General features: G+C 41.1%; 1 protein-coding gene across 1 annotated transcript in view; it reads left to right on the forward strand.

Moving 5' to 3' along the window:
• The window catches only part of LOC146615658 (mitogen-activated protein kinase kinase kinase kinase 4-like), a 109,915-nt gene that overhangs the window by 71,845 nt on the left and 24,471 nt on the right, over positions 1 to 13,599 (forward strand). Inside the window, exons 13-17 of the mRNA XM_085375078.1 lie at positions 3,933 to 4,094; positions 4,230 to 4,316; positions 5,798 to 6,136; positions 8,004 to 8,153; positions 13,296 to 13,405. Coding sequence (XP_085231204.1) covers positions 3,933 to 4,094; positions 4,230 to 4,316; positions 5,798 to 6,136; positions 8,004 to 8,153; positions 13,296 to 13,405 — 848 coding nt within the window. The remainder of the gene's footprint in view (positions 1 to 3,932; positions 4,095 to 4,229; positions 4,317 to 5,797; positions 6,137 to 8,003; positions 8,154 to 13,295; positions 13,406 to 13,599) is intronic.

Raw genomic sequence — 13,599 nt, forward strand, 5'->3', positions numbered from 1 at the left:
ATCCAAAGTACTGCTCACATGTATACTACTACTACTTCTTCTTTTGACTACTCCCATTAGAGGACGCTACATCCTCATCCTCAGCCACACAACCCTCTGCTTGTCCACCTTCACTACATCTGTAAACCACCTCTGTGGGTTTTTTCTCCTTTTCCTCCATTATCCTCTATCCTCCTTCTTCACATGCCCAGACCACCTCAGCCTTTCCTCTCTAACTTTAATAATAATAATAATAATAATAATACATTTTTAATAGCGCCTTTCAAAGCACCCAAGGACACTGTACAACAGATAAAAACTGGAAATATACACAATGATAAGAATAGAAGATAAAAGTTAAAACATACAGAAATTTAAGAATAGGCAATTTTAAACAAATGAGTTTTAAGGGTGGACTTAAAAAGAGAGAATGAGCTAATATTTCTGAGGTCCGGGGGTAGGGAATTCCAAAGTCGAGGGGCAGAGCAACTAAAGGCCCTCCCTCCCATTGTGATCAGACGAGCAGAGGGAACAGAGAGAGAAAGAGAAGATGAAGATCTGAGGCAGCGGGATGGGAGCTTCATCTGTAATAAGTCAGAGAGGTACGTTGGAGAGAGAGAATGAATAGCCTTGAATGTATACAGAATTATTTTAAAATGGATGCGAAATTTGACCGGGAGCCAGTGAAGTTGCTTCAGGATTGGGGAGATGTGGTGGGTAGAAGAAGTCCTAGTAATAATACGGGCAGCAGAGTTCTGGACACGTTGGAGCTTGTTGATAGATTTTTGTGTGAGGCCAAATAATAATGAGTTGCAGTAGTCAATTCTAGAGATAACAAGATTATGGATGAGAATGGCAGTGGCGTGAGGTGTGAGGAAGGGGCGGAGGCGATTAATGTTACGGAGTTGGAAATATGCTGCACGTGTAATATTATTGATATGCGAGTTAAAGGATAATGTGCTATCGAGAATGACACCCAAGCTTTTCACGGAAGGAGAGGTAGGGACCAGCGAGTTATTGATGGTGAGAGAGAAATTGTTAATTCTGGATAGCAGTCGTTTGGTGCCAACCAGAAGAAGTTCCGATTTATTGCTGTTGAGTTTAAGAAAGTTGGAGGAGAACCAAGAATTGAGTTCAGCTAGACAGAGGATAAGGGAGGGTGGAGGAAGAGTAGAGTCAGGTTTGGTAGAGAGATAGAGCTGGGTGTCATCGGCGTAGCAGTGGAACTGAATATTATATTTACGAAAAATATATCCGAGTGGAAGAAGGTAGATGATGAAGAGAAGGGGCCCGAGGACAGATCCCTGGGGCACCCCAGTGGATAAAGGAGAAAGTTGAGAAGTGAAGGATTTTAATTGAATGAACTGAGTGCGATCAGATAGATATGATTTAAACCAGGCTAGTGGAGTGTGAGAGAGACCAATAGAAGCTAATCTGCTAAGGAGAATGGGATGAGAGATGGTGTCAAAAGCTGCACTCAGATCAAGAAGAATAAGGATGGAGAGGAGACCAGAATCAGCTGCTATAAGAAGGTCGTTTGTTATTTTTATAAGAGCAGTTTCAGTGCTATGTAAAGGACGAAAGCCGGACTGGAACTGTTCGAACTTTGCCTCTAAACTTCTGAACCTGAGCTGATATTGTCACTTTCACTCACAATGCACATCTTTACATCTTCAACTCTGCCACATTAAGCTTCACCTGCTGTATGTTTGTTAGTGCCACCACCTCCATCGTAGCAGATCCCACTTCTCTCTTGTAAATCTTCCCTTTCACTCTATATTTGTCACACATCACCTCTGACACTTGTGGTTTATTATAAAAGTAATTTGACTCGTCAAAACAAGACTTTGGCAATCAGAACTGCTAACTGAGTGATCTTCTCGGCTTTGATTCGTGTCATTTTAAATTAAATTTGGAACTGACTGTTGGTCCTTCTTGGGCTTTGAATTATAAATGAAAAAACATAAAATTCAACAGATCTGAATCAGTAACACTTTGCTGTTTTTTCAAAGCGACAAATTCAGCAGAAAGTTAGAATGACTAAGTAGAAAAGTCCTTGTTCCTTTGATTTCAGCTCGTCTTGTTTGGGCAGTGAACCCTGGGGGGTTAGCCAGTTTGTCTGCTGCAGTTAATATGTGTGTACATTATGTTGGTGAGATTAAAGTTGTTTTACTCGGGGGGATAGCAGTTAGATTTTGTACTTGATAATTTCATATAATGTTCCAAAATCAATTTTTGACTAGAGTGGGAAAAAAGTTAATTGGTTTCCCCAGAGAGTGAATTTGAACACCTTTTCTGTAATTGTCCTATTATCTCTTTAAGCTATAATCACTTTTCTGAACCTGGCTTCATCCTCTGTTCTTAAGAAGAGAGAGAAAAAAGTTCAGTAACACCGGAGAGGAGTAAAGGAAGTGCAGGGAGGAAAAAAGCTTCAAATAGATGATTATTAAGGCCTCTGTGGGAAGAGAGAGAGAACAAAGTTGTATTTCTGCTCGTGTTTTCCCACTGCACTTACAGCTCAAGGCTCCGTTTTTGATTCATGACGGTGCTTGTGGATGAATCAGACAGCGAGAAGCCACAGTTGAACGCCGGCCACGTCAGTGAAATATCGGCGTACATGTGCTCTCCTGTTCTGATAGATCCCCACGTTTGGAAGCTTGAATGCTGAGCACAGAATCTGTGCAAACACGATGCGTCATCGTACGCAATCCGTGACCTGCAGTCCCGCAGCGTTCACCGCACCCTGTCACAACTCGCTCACAGACAGAAATCAGTGTAATTTCTTCATGTGTCTGCTTAGAGAGCCAAGCTTAAACAAAAACACGCTGCCTGTCAGGCCTGAACTTTCACACTGATTAAGATATCCAGTGTTAATGCAGTCCTTGAAATGTTGACATGTTATCGTCTTTTTACTTGTCTGTCCAGCTCATACACCTCCGTAGTATTTATGTTTTCTCTGCTCACATCAATAATACATTTTTGCCACAACCTATACTGATGTCTATCTGTTCAAAAATACTTGCAAACTGAGTTTAAAAGGTCCCCAAAACCCCCAAATAAAAAAACAAACAAAAAACAAAACAACACAATTTGGATCGCTGTTAAAACGAACTCTGAGCCACATTGGTAGAGCTGTGTAAATCCTTGACAGCCGTGAATAAAATAATTAAAGAGATGACCTGCAACATAGTGCATTCCAAATTAATCTATAACTCATCCTGTTTTGAGCCCTGCAGGGTTAAAATTCATCCTTGATGGCCTCTAAAAAGTCAAATTCATGGTTTTATCTTTTTATATCTGTGTGATAGAGAAATCTTAACATAGCTGAACTCAGAAAATGATTGAAAATTGATTCTCTTGAGCCTCTTGATTGTTTTGCTTTGAAGGTGTAACTTCTATAAGCAGCCTTCACTATGTATCTCCTTGATGTGATGAAGCAGAGACACTTCTGGAGTCCCATCACAGTGACACTGCAGACTTTACCTAAAACATGAAGATTATCCAGTAACCCATTGATTTGCCTTAGATTAAGCCAAATGATGCTGTAATGTTGGGCCTTTTAGCATAGGAGTGTTTGAGGTTGAGTGTGGCAAAGAACCACTTTCATACACTTTTAGAGCGGCTTCATTTTTCTGCCCCAGACGCTGCCACTCGAGTGGCACCAAAGGCAGTTATCGTTATGGAGGAAAATTCAGAGCAATAACCATGTGCGCTATACAGCAGTGTGCTGAATGTTTGAACAGGGTTTTAACCGTTTCGTGTGAGTCGCACACTTTGTGGTCTCACGTTGCTTCTCTTACCAATCCAGGTCAAATTTAAATATTAATATTGTGCCAGTCATGCAGATTCTAGTTCAGCACTGATTAGGAAACATGAGGTCAGTGTCTCGTATGACTTGACAAAAATCAGAACTAGGACGACGAGCAGTTTCTTTCTTTTTTTAACTCCTCCAGCAACAACGACGTGAGCGCGAGATGAGGAGGCAGCAGGAGCGTGAGCAGCGCCGGCGCGAGCAGGAGGAGAAGAGGCGCATCGAAGAGATGGAACGACGCCGCAAAGAAGAGGAGGAGCGCAGGAGGGCCGAGGAGGAAAAGAGGAGGGCCGACCGCGAGCAGGTAGGAGGGAATCGACTGGGCAAGACACTGAAAGATTTGTTTTATCAACTTTAATTAGGATTTGTATTAATTTGGATGAACTTTTACACCCACCTTTCTGATATTTAACTAATGGCTGTGGACTCTGACTGACAGGAGTATATACGTCGACAGCTGGAGGAGGAGCAGAGGCACCTGGAGATCCTGCAACAGCAGCTCCTCCATGAACAGGCCATGCTTCTGGTGAGTCACATTCAACTTCATTTTTCCCCCTTTTATCATTTAAAAAAAAATCTAAATGAGCTTAATGCTGTTTCTACTTTCATGCCCCAAGTGATTTTAATGTTTCTGCAGCTCCCAGGTTGTTAAATTTCCTAACGCAGGTACTTTATTCCTCTGTTACATGAGTTTTCCTGAGTCCATTTGCCTTCTGTGCTAAACTTCATCAAGTTTTTAGAAATAACTTTTGACTTTAGTGAAGCCGAGGGGAGCCGTCAACGGTTGAGGTCAGAGTATAATGAGCGTTCTCAGATTTTGCCGGGGAAATCAGGATGTTTACGAGCCTCTCAGTGAAGGTGATGTCATCAGCAGGAAACTAGTCATCCCACGGAAAGAGAGGGCTTCCCCTCTTCCAGATGTTAAAGGGTCAGGGGAGGCGATACTGATACTCAAACCATGTTGTTATTTTCTTTTTCTTTTTAAAGGATTCTGTTCCTTTTGGGGTTTGGAGCGGATATTCACATAATAAAAGGATATGACCGTTAACATCCTCACTTCCAGTTTCAACCATTACTTAATCTCTGACCATGTGGTTCCTGCATAGTCACCATTCACAAACTCATGCAAAAAACAAGCTGACTTCTATTTAAACTGCGAAACACATTACTTTGAGCTGTATTATAGGGATGAATGTTACATGTTTGAATTAACAACCTATAATTAGATGGAGCCTCTGGCAATGGGCACAACTGTCCCACTGCATAAAACTGTATTAATGCTTCACTGGTTTAATTGCTTTTCACCACAGCGGTCTAACAGGCGTGCAGTTGGACATTTTTTCCCCCACCAGTATCCATCAGATGGTTTAGTTTTTTTGTTTGGTTTTGTTTTGTTTTCGTTTGTTTTTTAGTCTCCTCCCATTTAAATTCTCCACTAAAGCCTGACTTAGCCTGAAACTCAATGTTTTAACAGAGCACATTTTTACACAGTCAAATCACACTGTGAGTTGAATTAGCAGTGTTTCAGTCATAAAGGGTGCATTTAACATTTTTAGGACCTGAGACACTCAGCCTTATAGAAACTAGAATATAAAGCTATGTGTGCCGTGTTTGTTAACAGCTGTGATGTCATTGCTCACAGTTACAGGATATATATTAAATATAAATATATCCTTATATATAAGGATAAATAATATGTAATAAAAGTAAGAAATTAGTTAAAAGCCTTGCAATATTATAATGCCATTACCACCAAGAGCCTTTCAAAACAAAGTGCTCTCTCCATCTCTGATGCTAGCTTCTACACAATAGTTTTCATACAGTCGTATTCCTACAGTCACTGCTGGCATGTGACTCCAAACGGATGGTTGGTGTAACTGTATGGGGTCATCTAAATGGATTCTTAATCCCTTAAAGTATCAAAAAGGACTTTTTTGGACATAGTAAGTGTCGACCAGCCTATGTGTGCTAGCGGTTTTGGTTCAACTTGACCCTCCCTGTACACAGGAGTACAAATGGAGGGAGCTTGAGGAGCAGCGGCAAGCTCAGAAACTCCAGAGACAGCTGCAGCAGGAGCAGGCCTACCTGCTGTCGCTTCAGCAAAACCAGAACTTGGACAGTAGCAAAACAGCCCAGCAACAGACCCCCAAACCCCCACAGAACCCTGAACCTGACAGGGTAAAGCCTCTGCAAGCCCCTGAGCAGGAAACAACAAAACAACCACAGAACACTGACAGTGAGAAGACACGGCCCAGTCCAGCCTCCAGTCTGGAAAAAACTACAGAAAGCAGGCTACCAGTGGCTGACCTTCAAGGCCCCGCCCCTGACTCTGAGCCAGTCAGAGAGGTGAACCTCGTTAGCTGATCAGTCACAGTGACTGCTTTTAAAATGCTTCCTTTGCTTGTGTATACTCACTCCCGCTGTCTTTAGTGTATCGTGTGTAGATGGTGACGGTGAGCTGATGGTGTGGGGTGAATGGCTTTGTAGACGAGCTCTGTAGCTAGACTGTTTCTAAACTCACATGTCTAATAATTAAACAGGTCCATGACGCACATATATGCCTGTGTTACAGGACCAACAGCAGTTATTTTATCTATTTAGGTGAACTTAAATATGAAGTTCTAATAAATTGAACTCAACTTGAGACCAATCTTTAAAGCAAGATTAAAGCAGGGCTAACTGAGAGAGAAACAGAAACAAAAGGGAGAATAATGGTTAACGTAGGTCCAATATGGAGCATGAAACTGATGTGCTGCACATAGAGTTTATAGTATTGCTAATTTCCAATACTTGTGAAATCCTCATAGGAAAAAAGTTGGGAAACTAAAGAAATTATTATACCAAATACCAACAAACTAATATCTAGATGCAGCATATTCATGTTCACTTTGAGGATTCCTTCAGACTTCCTGAAACATAGAATAAAAAATACAGCCTCTGAGTCTGAAAAGGGCTGCCAATGTTGAAGTGCCTTAAAGGTGCATTCTTTCTAATGGCCAGCAGAGGTCAACTCCTCTGGTTGCAAGATAAGTAAGATTGTACAGAAGCCTGTGAGAAAATGAACCTACTTCTCCCTTTATGCATGAAATCAGTAATCAGTTTTTTAGGGTCTCGATTGCCAAGTTCACATTTTATTAAATAAATCTTGATGCTTCCTTTGCAAATTATAGCCCCATTTCAAGTACAGCAGATGATAAACCAGGGTACAACTTAAAATCCCTGGTTTCTCAGTCAGATCCACCCCCATGCTCCTATCATCTAGTTTCAAAAACACAAGACATCGATATTGAAAGTGACAATCTGGCCTTCAAAGCAGAAGCCCAAACGTTGGTGTCATGGTGGCTATGTCAGCGTTCTGTTTACAGTGTATGAGCAGATGTCATTTGAGCTTTTTCTCGTGAGTTTGCAGTGAAATGCTCACTTGAACAGCTCGTCCCTCTAAAGAAGGACACAACTGGTCTCTAATTATCCTCATGGTAGTCCTTGTCCCCACATTAATAAAAACGAGCCACCTCATTAGTGCTCAGCGTGACTTACAGTCTCTTTCTTCTTTATGGCATTTGGTATCCTTTTTAGTGCCTATTGGGAAGGATAATGACAGAGACGCTAGCCAAATAAAAGCACATCATTGGCCAAAACAGCTCAGAAGCCCTAACATTGGTGGAACAAACATGATAGTCATCTTTTGATAGTTCAGCCATCATATTTGTCGTAATGATAACACTGTAATCACAAAGTTTCTGATAAAGTGGCAACATGAAGAAAAAAAAATCACAAATGGAAAAGATATCCAAATATCCATTTTGAAGAACAACCCAAACAACATTTCAAAATCTGACTTTCTATGGTGAACCGTGTCCTGGACCTCAGTGTGTGACCTAACCTTTCCTTTGTGAATGTCTTCTCTCCACATGAAAATGCATGACAGTCTTGCTGGTTCCTTCTCGTAGGGATGTGGGAACACTGTGGTGCCAATAACACTGCTGCCTTTGAGGAGGTGCTTTGTTGTCCCTGCTGGTGTGCCTGTATCAGCAGATAACTTTCTGATGTGCTTGAACTACTGCCAGAACAAATCACCTCTTCTCTGTTGGAAGAAACTAACAAACCATAGCGGCTGATGGCTTCTGTCTTTTCTCCTCTTCGTGTACTGACCTGTACCCACCTGTATTCTCAACTTGCTGCTAATGCTGCTGTTTGCACGTGTCCTTCTTAGGCTGACGAGCGATATCGGAAGAACATCCAGGGTTCTCCCCAGGCGGCTCAGACCAAACCACAGCAGCCTCCGGTGCCGCCGCGATCTGAGTCTTCATACCCCAATGGGAACTCTGCTTCTGAGGCCATGCACCGGCCTGTGGAACCACAGGTAAGAGTGACTTCAAACCATTTCTTCTTCTCTTAAACTATTCTGCTTTTACATTTACAGCTGTGAGTTGGTGTCCACTGGATCACTGGACTAGGAACAGTCCACTGGTGATTTACATCTTAAAGGGTGTTGGAGCATATTGAGCAGTGGATGGGGTTATGAGATTATGAGAGAGAGATTCATGTATTTGACAGTTTCATAATGTTTGCATGACACAAGATCTGATTGTAATATCGACTTCCCTTTTTCTACATGGAAGTAGTAATAGTGGAGCTTGGTCGGGCTGAGCATGCCTGAGGACTTTATGGCTGCTAACCTGTCATTCAGTTATGTGAACAAGCCAAATTAGGGCGAGAGTTATTCGTTCCTGGGCCACAGTGTACCGGACGTGATCTGCAGTGGGCATGATAAGCAAAGTCATAGCGTAATGACTTACTCAGTTTTCCCCTCCTTCCTGCAGTCAGTTCACTGTCACTAAAATGAAACATTACTGTCATAAATCAAATAGCCAAAGCTTAACCACCTTATGTCACTGTGGTATTGTAACCCATAGTTAACATCTTTGTCTGTAAGAAGGCTGTAAAATTAATAATGAATTAATAAGTTGAAACGCACCCTTTGGAGAGCTAGTTCTGACCCTCTGGCCATGTGTTCGACACCCCTGGTTAAGAGTATGCTGTCAGCCTTATATTGCCAAATTGCCTTGCCAACTTTGAGTGGATTTATGATGCTGAAATGTGTTATAGACCCTTGCATGCATGCTTTGAAAAGCTCATTTTTCACAAAATACCGGTTTATTCGAAAAGTCCATTTACCTTCTTAATAACCTGAACATTGCTTCAAGATGTTATCTGTGATTTTTTTCCCCCGATAATAATTCATTAGGTTTCTCCTTCAGGTGACTCGAGGAAAACTGAAATCTTTGCACTTTGGAAGATTTATTGTTTCTCAGTTTAGGAGTTGTTCTGCTTTTTTTCTCTGCCTTCATGGATTGTATCTTTAGCTTTGAGGTCGTTTCATCTGAATAATGTTTCCAACTGTGTGCTGCTGCTGAACTTCTCATGACTCTTTTTAGCCTCGGGCTTGTTATTACCTCAATTTCATTTCCCTCGTTTTAACCAGTTAAAATGTGGAACAGCATAAAACTCTTGACTGATTTGAAAAGAAATCTCCCCTTTTTCACCCAGCTTCCCTGTGGTAATGAAAATCAACCAAGTCCAACCTTCTGCCATAATTAACTCTTGGACTGACAAGTTGTCCTCCCAATATGTAAATGCAAACAAAAGCCCTTTCACCAGATGTGTGTTTACCACAAGGTGTGCAAATGTGTGTGTTTATGGGATTTGCCTGATGCTGTAATGGGGGGTTTGAACATCTCTGCTCTACATGCTGTAACTCCTTATTGTGTGTTGGTGATTAAAACATTCATAATTCATGGGCATCCAAATTTTGCAGGGTGACTCAGGCAGTATTAGTCATTTTCCCAGTGAAGGATTGAGCACACGAAGCATGAATAATCACAGTTCATATAAGTCAATCTGTTTTGGATATGTCACACAGATTACATTATATAGAAATGATGCTGTTATTCAGTAGGATGGGGGTTGTGTTGGCCGCGGGTGTGACGATGTAATTCACTAGAGCGTTATTAACCCATAATGTTAAAAGTGGATTACTCTCATTAACAGAGAGCCTATAGAGTATTCACCACACAAAGGTCTCATATCATGATGCCTAAGGACCGACGTGAGGTATTTTTATTAGCTGCCTTCCTAAAGAAATCTCACTGCTGTCAAATATGGAAACAAAAATTAGTTAAGGTTAAGATGGTGATTATGAATAAGGTGAAAGGCAGGATGTTCAGTGCCCACTATCAAAGTCACATGTTTTCCTCCACTCCCAGCCATGAATGTGTGCATGCTGCGTGGACCGTTGTGGTTCTGTCGGCACGCTTGTTTGCATGTCAGCCTGTTTTTACTCCTTATTCATGCATCATCTCCAGATAATTTTTGAAGGTGATCTAAAAGGACCGTGTAGTATATCAAAAGGACTAAAATGTCCAAAAAAAAAAGCTGACTAAAAGCCAAGCCAGTAAAATCATGACTCAATATTTTTTTTCCTGGATCAATTCAGCTTAATCTCTCCATTCCCTGTGAATTATGTCTTCTTTTATATTTTCTGTCGTTCCCTGATTTATCCAGGCTACCCTTCTTTTTTTTTTTTAGTTAAAAGCTTTTACAGTGAAATTTCTGCTCTCCAAAAAAAGGGTGGCCCAGGTGATAACAGGTATGACGTGCAGATATGTCTATTTCACAAGTGCTCCTTCTCCCCTCCTGTTGCACTCTTGGGTTCTTAAGGGGATTTGCAAAGATTTGAGTCTTTGCCTTTAAAATGTCTACAGCTCTTCTTTGATTTTACAGACAAGCTGTGTCAATTTCTAACTGAAATCAGCTTCTGTGGCGTTAAAACGATCTAGTATTTCAGAGCAGTGGTTGTTAACATCGTGTTGGCTTCTGCCAAGTTGTCAGATCAACTCGCCACATCTGACACCGTGTGTTTTTATAAATCATAAATGCTCTGTGCACAAATGACCAAGACTGAAAATCCTTGCATCTGAGCTGAAAGAACATTTCCATCTAGAATCCCTGATTGAACTTAATGCCACTGGAAAAAGTGAATACTGTAGCAGCAAAAGGTTAAATATGTCATCTTCCATCTACTTTAAGAGCATTATAATAAATCTATAATGTAATTATATCCTCTCATTTACATCTATACCAACTGAATGTGCAGAAGAGCTCTTCAGCTGAAGCCTGGCAGCAAGTAGGAGCTAAATGACAGCTGCAGTGTATGGATGTGTCATTCTGTTAAGTCATCGCAGCTTTTCTTTGTTGTTTTTACTTTCTGCTCATTGCTGGATCCTTTCGTGCTGTAAGATCCCTCTCACTGTTCCACATCTAATTATGAATGACCCAAAATAACCTTACAATAACCAGTAGGACCTGCATCGCCCTGATTTCCACATTTGAGAAGTCTAATGTTAGTGTTACTAACATTAGCTCAAATGTGACAAACCCCTTAAAATACCCTACAGTCCCTGAGCTTGTTCCTTGTCTGAATACCCTGCATGCAGACTGACCTGCGCTCCCCCATTGTGTTCTGTTTTGTGTCGTCCGCAAGGTTCGTTCTCATCTGGCTGCTTTAAAGAGCAGCAGCAGCGTGGCCTCATCAAACTCCACTGCCACTCCGCCTGTTGTGTCGCGATCGCACTCCTTCACAGAGCCACTTACCCCTAGCTTTGAAAATCTCCACCTTCAAAACAGCCACGAATCCCGCCGTCACCTTCCATCATCATCATCACCACTATCATCCTCATCATCAACGCCTGCTCGCACTGACCCACACCCCCATCCTCAGCCTAGGCCCCATGAACCAGCCCCTTCAGCGGAGGTCCCACCGAGGGTAAGGACTAGAAGAAAGAAGCCCAGTGTGGTAGCATTAGTTGAATAAGACAGTCTTCTGTAATTATTTCCCACCATTTTTTTTTTTTTTTATACAATATCAGAATTTAAACAGCTGTTATTTTTTTTCCTTGTATGGAGACCAAGAAACACGATATCCACTGTATGTGAGGAAATCGGATATTGCAGGGCATTTTAGTCCAATTTTTGCACACAATATCTGACAAAAGAGGAAGTTACTGTGTGGTGAAATTTCTTGTTCATGCAAAAATAGCTGTTAGTTAAAATGCATCACAACATTCAATCCGTGACCGTTCTATAACTCGACTGTTGTTCCACTTATAGGATGAGTCGAGACAGTCTGCCTCATGCTGCTTTCTTCTTCCCTCACCACACTAATTTAGACTTTTGCTGCACCACCGCAAAAAAACATAAAAATAACAAGATGAGGAATGTAAGCATAAGAAGACAGTCGTTTCCTAAGAGAATCCACCCTGTCAATGCAACACAACGGGAAAGCTTCAAGTAAACAATGGTGGACCTCACAAGCAGGTTCAGCCTTAAAATAGAGGAAAATGCTACTGAGAAAAGATTGACCAATCAGTAACATCAGCTCATACTGTTTCCATGTTGTCCCTAACTTAAACTCTTAAATAAATAAATGGCTGAAGGTTCTGTTGTGCATGGCTGTGTTGCTCTGCTCTGCGTTGGCTTCACTGAATTTACATGTGACTGATTTAGGGGAAAATGTGCCTCACATGCGTGACCTGTGACTACGATGAAGGCTTTAGTTGGCGTACCTACATTTATACATTTCAAGTTAGATACTGTAAGAACACAACAGGCAGTCACGTCAGAGATGCGCAGCTCATAAGCAGCAGAGATGCAGTACGCATAGATCCTGTGTTTTTGTTTCAGTCACGTCATCACCAACCTGAAATGTGAGCTTGTTGGTGCGTTGTTTAAACAAACCCAGCTGTTTAATTTAGTCTGATGTGAACACAGTTATTGTGTATTCTATTAGAAGGCAGTCTACTCCCCCTTACATGAAAGATAATAAGATTACTTATCCTGACAGTACCAGAACAACATTTAAGCTCGTTACAAGATTTGTACCAACTGTCTAGCTTCCAAAGCTGCTACTTTTTATTTTAACACTTTTGTTTTATGCTTGCTAAACTCATGAATACTAAAACACTTCAGTTACTCACACCTTCCCCCTGATAATTCTGATATCCTTCTAATATGTGACAATTATTACTTGTTGGACATTTTTTAAGCTTTGGGTGTAATTTTACTGCCAAGTCAGACTTTAAATTGACTGACTGGAGCTTTCATCTCTGGGCCAGAATTAATTACACACAATCTGTACTTTTATATCACTGAGTGAAAGGTATCTCTACAAAATCAGTAAAGGTTATGAATCTCTATTTTCTCTAGTTTCTATTTGGGAATCCAGTCTGACGATTAGTCCAGCCAAATAATGTGTTTACCTTAGTCATCCTGACATGTTGTGGTATAGCTACTAGTTCTGAAGTTTTCCAGTGGATTAAAATGGTGACACACTCATGTGACGGTGAAGTTTAAAAATATGTGATTTGCATATTCAGGGCACATGACAGCACATCGATGCCTAAAATGTGTGTATTTGTAAGCTGGTTACTGTTTTTATCATGAAAAGGTTCCCGTCAGGACTACATCAAGGTCACCAGTGTTGCCGAGGCGAGATTCGCCTCATCACCTTGGCAACGCCGTACACAGCAGCCACGCAGCACAACACAATGCTGCCAGGTAAACTTTAGTAACCTGTGTTGTGTAAATGTGTTTCCTTTCTTTGCTTTACTACTGCATTCTTCTTCTTGCAGTCTTTGTTGTTGTTTTTTTTTTCATTTCCAAAATTTGGAAACGTGCCCTTTAAACGATATGGCTGACATTCTAGATATGTGATATTTAGAAAAGAAAAGCCAAGCTTGCTATTTTTAAAA

Source organism: Diplotaxodon limnothrissa, linkage group LG16, assembly GCF_057381915.1.
Source record: "Diplotaxodon limnothrissa isolate DT_005_m linkage group LG16, D_limnothrissa_male_GT1.1, whole genome shotgun sequence".
Lineage (NCBI taxonomy): Eukaryota > Metazoa > Chordata > Actinopteri > Cichliformes > Cichlidae > Diplotaxodon > Diplotaxodon limnothrissa.